Source organism: Oncorhynchus keta, chromosome 14 (genome assembly GCF_023373465.1).
Source record: "Oncorhynchus keta strain PuntledgeMale-10-30-2019 chromosome 14, Oket_V2, whole genome shotgun sequence".
NCBI lineage: Eukaryota > Metazoa > Chordata > Actinopteri > Salmoniformes > Salmonidae > Oncorhynchus > Oncorhynchus keta.
Window position 1 is genome coordinate 58,706,563 of NC_068434.1, and position 6,000 is coordinate 58,712,562.

The 6,000-nt window shown below is 41.6% G+C and overlaps 1 protein-coding gene across 1 annotated transcript in view; it reads right to left on the minus strand.

The window, feature by feature from the left end:
• mtch2 (mitochondrial carrier homolog 2) overlaps positions 1-5,708 on the minus strand; it is an 18,595-nt gene extending 12,887 nt beyond the window's left edge. The window contains exons 1-2 of the mRNA XM_035786705.2: positions 5,573-5,708; positions 4,510-4,594 (exon numbers count right to left, since the gene is read on the minus strand). Coding sequence (XP_035642598.1) covers positions 4,510-4,594; positions 5,573-5,659 — 172 coding nt within the window. The 5' untranslated portion in view covers positions 5,660-5,708. The remainder of the gene's footprint in view (positions 1-4,509; positions 4,595-5,572) is intronic.
• Positions 5,709-6,000: the final 292 nt, after the last annotated feature.

Genomic DNA, 6,000 nt, shown 5'->3' on the forward strand with positions numbered 1-6,000 from the left:
TTTAGCCTAGGGCTGGGCGGTATGCCATGTTTTACAATATACCGGTATTGATGCATGGTTTGGGGTTTACTTTACCTTCTAAGAGTATTTGTATGTTTGGTTTGTTAAAATGTGATACGCTGTGTGTAACGTCCATTTTTACAGTTTACTTCGCTACCCTCTCGCTCTATGCCTTCTTTCCACACAGACCTAGCACCGACCGCTGTCATCAAGGAGCACATTTGGTGTTCCTCTACCATGACACTTGTGTTCAGTCTTTGCATGGTCAATGCAGCACATGAAACAATGTTGTTCTTAATATAAATTCCCTAGTGGGGCAAAAAAGTATTTAGTCAGCCACCAATTGTGCAAGTTCTCCCACTTAAAAAGATGAGGACTGTAATTTTCATCATAGGTACACTTCAACTATGACAGACAAAATTAGTTTTAAATGCAGAAATCACATTGTAGGATTTTTAATGAATTTATTTGCAAATTATAGTGGAAAATAAGTATTTGGTCAATAACAAAAGTTTCTCAATACTTTGTTATATACCCTTTGTTGGCAATGACAGAGGTCAAATGTTTTCTGTAAGTCTTCACAAGGTTTTCATAACATGTTACTGGTATTTTGGCCCATTCCTCCATGCAGAGCTCCTCTAGAGCAGTGATGTTTTGGGGCTGTTGCTGGGCAACACAGACTTTCAACTCCCTCCAAAGATTTTCTATGAGGTTGAGATCTGGAGACTGGCTAGGCCACTCCAGGACCTTGAAATGCTTCTTACGAAGCCCCTCCTTCGTTGCCCGGGCGGTGTGTTTTGGATCATTGTCATGCTGAAAGACCCAGCCACGTTTCATCTTCAATGCCCTTGCTGATGGAAGGAGGTTTTCACTCAAAATCTCACGATACATGGCCCCATTCATTCTTTCCTTTACATGGATCAGTCGTCCTGGTCCCTTTGCAGAAAAACAGCCCCAAAGCATGATGTTTCCACCCCCATGCTTCACAGTACGGGTACAGAGTACATCAATGAGGTCGCTCTTGCTGCTGGTGATTCTCTGATCCACCTCTACGCAGACGACACCATTCTGTATACTTCCGGCCCTTCTTTGGACACTGTGTTAACAACCCTCCATTCAAGCTTCAATGCCATTACAACTCTCCTTCCGTGGCCTCCAATTGCTCTTAAATACAAGTAAATGCATGCTCTTCAACCGATCGCTACCTGCACCTACCCGCCTGTCCAACATCACTACTCTGGACGGCTCTGACTTAGAATATGTGGACAACTACAAATACTGAGGTGTCTGGTTAGACTGTAAACTCTCCTTCCAGACCCATATCAAACATCTCCAATCCAAAGTTAAATCTAGAATTGGCTTCCTATTTCACAACAAAGCATCCTTCACTCATGCTGCCAAACATACCCTTGTAAAACTGACCATCCTGCCAATCCTCGACTTAGGCGATGTCATTTACAAAATAGCCTCCAATACCCTACTCAACAAATTGGATGCAGTCTATCACAGTGCAATCCGCTTTGTCACCAAAGCCCCATATACTACCCACCATTGCGACCTGTACGCTCTCGTTGGCTGGCCCTCGCTTCATACTCGTTGCCAAACCCACTGGCTCCATGTCATCTACAAGACCCTGCTAGGTAAAGTCCCCCTTATCTCAGCTCGCTGGTCACCATAGCATCTCCCACCTGTAGCACACGCTCCAGCAGGTATATCTCTCTAGTCACCCCCAAAACCAATTCTTTCTTTGGCCGCCTCTCCTTCCAGTTCTCTGCTGCCAATGACTGGGACGAACTACAAAAATCTCTGAAACTGGAAACACTTATCTCCCCACTAGCTTTAAGCACCAACTGTCAGAGCAGCTCACAGATTACTGCACCTGTACATAGCCCACCTATAATTTAGCCCAAACAACTACCTCTTTCCCAACTGTATTTAATTTATTTATTTATTTTGCTCCTTTGCACCCCATTATTTTTATTTCTACTTTGCACATTCTTCCATTGCAAAACTACCATTCCAGTGTTTTACTTGCTATATTGTATTTACTTTGCCACCATGGCCTTTTTTGCCTTTACCTCCCTTCTCACCTCATTTTCTCACATTGTATATAGACTTGTTTATACTGTATTATTGACTGTATGTTTGTTTTACTCCATGTATAACTCTGTGTCGTTGTATCTGTCGAACTGCTTTGCTTTATCTTGGCCAGGTCGCAATTGTAAATGAGAACTTGTTCTCAACTTGCCTACCTGGTTAAATAAAGGTGAAATAAACAGTAGGTATGGTGTTCCTTGGATGCAACTCAGCATTCTTTGTCCTCCAAACACGACGAGTTGAGTTTTTACCAAAAGGTTATATTTTGGTTTCATCTGACCATATGACATTCTCCCAATCTTCTTCTGGATCATCCAAATGCATTCCTCATGAAGCTGGTTGTTTTTTGTGAAGCAGTAGCTTCTAAATCAAAGAGGAATACGCAAAGCAACAATATATTATCAATAATTAAGTAGTTAAGCGAAAACATTCAATCTAGCCAAAGATTAGTGTCCCCTAGGAAACACTTGTCAACACGTCTGTTCCTTTAGTATTAATTTTTTTTAAATTTAACCTTCATTTAACTAGGTATGTCAGTTATGAACAAATTCTTATTTACAGTGACGGCCTACCAAAAGGCAAACGGCCTCCTGCGGGGACGGGGGCTAGGATTAAAAATAAATATAGGACAAAACACACATCGACAAGAGAGACAACACTACATAAAGAGAGACCTAAGACAACATAGCAAGGCAGCAACACAACATGGTAGCAGCACAAAACATGGTACAAACATTATTGGGAACAGACAACAGCACAAAGGGCAAGAAGGTAGATACAACAATACATCACACAAAGCAGCCACAACTGTCAGTAAGTATCCATGATTTAGTCTTTGAATGAAGAGATAAAACTGTCCGGTTTGAGTGTTTGTACCCTGTATTTGTTGTTATATATATGCGTAGGCTCATGCGATTAGCAAGAGGTTGTAAGTAACAAGAACGTTTCCCAGGACATAAGACATATCTGATATGGGCAGAAAGCTTAAATTATTGTTGATTTAACTGCACTGTCCAATTTACAGTAGCTATTACAGTGAAATACCATGCTATTGTTTGAGGAGAGTGCACAGTTATGAACTTGAAAATGTATTGTATATCCAATTTGTAAGTCGCTCTGGATAAGAGCGTCTGCTAAATGACTTAAATGTAATGTAAAATGTATTAATAAACCAATTAGGCACATTTGATAGTATTGATATAACATGTATTTTTATTTTTGTTACCCCCTTTTCTCCCCAATTTCGTGGTATCCAATTGTTAGTAGTTACTATCTTGTCTCATCGCTACAACACCCGTATGGGCTCGGGAGAGACAAAGGTCGAAAGCAGTGCGTCCTTCAAAACACAACCCAACCAAGCCACACAGCACGCATCCAACCCGCATCCAACCCGTCAGAGGAAACACCGTGCACCTGGATAGTGTGCACTGCGCCCGCCACAGGAGTCGCTGGTGCGCGATGAGACAAGAATATCCCTACCGGCCAAACCCCCCCTAACCCGGACGACGCTAGGCCAATTGTGCGTCGCCCCACAGACCTCTCGGTCACGGTCGGCTGCGATAGAGCCTGGGCGCGAACTCAGGGTCTCTGGTGGCACAGCTAGCCCTAGACCACTGCTCCACCTGGGAGGCCCATTGATATAACATTTTGAACCGAAATACAATGGTTCATTGAATCAGTCTAATACTTTGCACATACACTACTGCCATCTAATGGACCAAATCTAAATGGCATCTAACCTGGAATATTATATTTAGGCTTTTCTCTTGCATTTCAAATTCGCATGTTTTTTCTTTGTATTATCTTTTACCAGGTCTAATGTGTTATATTCTCCTACATTAATTTCACATTTCCACAAACTTCAAAGTGTTTCCTTTCAAATAGTATCCAGAAAATGCATATCCTTGCTTCGGGTCCTGGGCTACAGGCAGTTAGACTTCTTTATGTCATTTTACCCATTGTAATCCATTAGAATGTATGTGTTGCCACCGTAGGGTCGGTCACACACACTACTCAAAGCAAATGTTGAACTTTTATTATTCAAACATTTAAATACCATTATATGATATTTTGGCCATATCGCCCAGCCCTATCTTAATACTGTACTGTCTTTGGTATTATTTTGCTATTGAATCGGGCATAGGCACCTCAAAAAGCTGTTGTGAAATATTAACACAAGACTCACATCCTATTGGGGAAAAAATATATATTATTTTCTGTGCATATCATGAATTATAGTCGCAATTTAACACCCTACGCCTGCTCCCCTACTAGGCGTAGCTCATAGAAGGGCTTATGCCCAGGTGGGATAGCCCGTAGTTACGACCCACTTACAACTAACTGGTGCAACCGATGCTAATCGAAAACTAGCTCGCCATTTTGCAAGTGGGTAGACTGGAATTTAGGTCTCACCATAGGCAAACAATCCAGGCAGCTGGTACACTTGTCTACCAAACAGGTTTCTTCCAAGGGAGGGAGGGAGAGGTTCATGGCCAACCTGAAAAGGAGTACATGAGCAATTGCCACTTATTAGGTAATGACATAATATATTGGAAGTGAACGCCAGTATAAGGCCAAGTGCTAGTCAGTTCTAGTTAGGGCTAGTACCATTTCATACGCTAGCTAGATTAACAATATGCAACATTTGTTTTACTTTCTTTGCAGACATTTGACACAGTACAATTGTAATCCATTTTAAGATAACAGCGCACACAGTTATGATCCAGCGAAATACCCTGTCCTTTTATAACCTTGGCTAGCTAGTTCGCGTTACACGGGTGAGTGGGCCAAAGGGCGCCCATTGTGTCCTGAACGTTTAAAACGTGACTTAGCTAGTGACGTTAGCCAGTCGTTATTCTCATGGTATTTATAATGTCGCACAAATTAACATGATAGCTGGCTAAATATGGGCATATCTAGTTTGGAACTGTTTATCAAATGTTGGTAAAAGGTAGATTGTTTTGTTACATTTTAGCTAACCCTAACCTAATTCTCCCAACCGGTTCCTTTGATTCTCATAACCTGATGCTTAAAGTACATTTTGACAAAAGCTGTAAACCTTTTAGACATAACGGCTAGATAAACAATTAGTTTGTAATACAATTATTTCTATCTGCGCAAAATGTAGAAACCCACTTCGTTAGTCAGCTAACAAGATAGCTTAGCTCTCCGACCTTTTCGTGACGTCTACCCCCTAGCTACTAATTTTAGCTAGTTATAGAAACATACTGACTGAAACGATAAGTGAACTGCTGTTTATGTAATATTTTACTGAGATCAGCTTGAATTTATCGGCTGTATGGAAAGTTCAACACCGGAATGTAACGTGAGTTCTATTTAGCTAGCTTAGTCGTTACGGCTGTTGTGGCAGCTAACTACAGTAGCCTGTCAGTTACAGAAACGGTCGCGGAGTAAAAATAGCTGGATCAAAACATTCTTGTCAGTTATGTTTGTTTAATCTCAATATATATTTTACCTGAACTAGAACTTTGATGTACATGAGGGGGTGGGAAAGGACCGTTAATCCAGACCCCAGAAGTACTTGGCCACACGTGTCCGCCATGTTGGAGCAAACTGACAGGATTCTTCTCCTCCCACCAGCCGGGAAGAGAAGAAGGAAGCTTCAGTAGGTTAGCCACTCAACTCACGTGACACCGGAGAGACCGCCCCGGACCCGACAGACCGCAGATTCTTCAGATGACTTTGGCCAAGACTTCATAGGAACCGACTGTGCTAGAGTATAGACGTTTGAAATCATTTGTTTTCATCCTCTGAAAGATTAGTAGTTATATCAATTTAGTGCATAAACATCCATTTTTAGTAGGCTTAGACACGTACGGGAAGTGTTATGCTCTTAGCATCTTGAGGTGAAAAGAAGACCATGAATATAAAAGTAAGCGCACC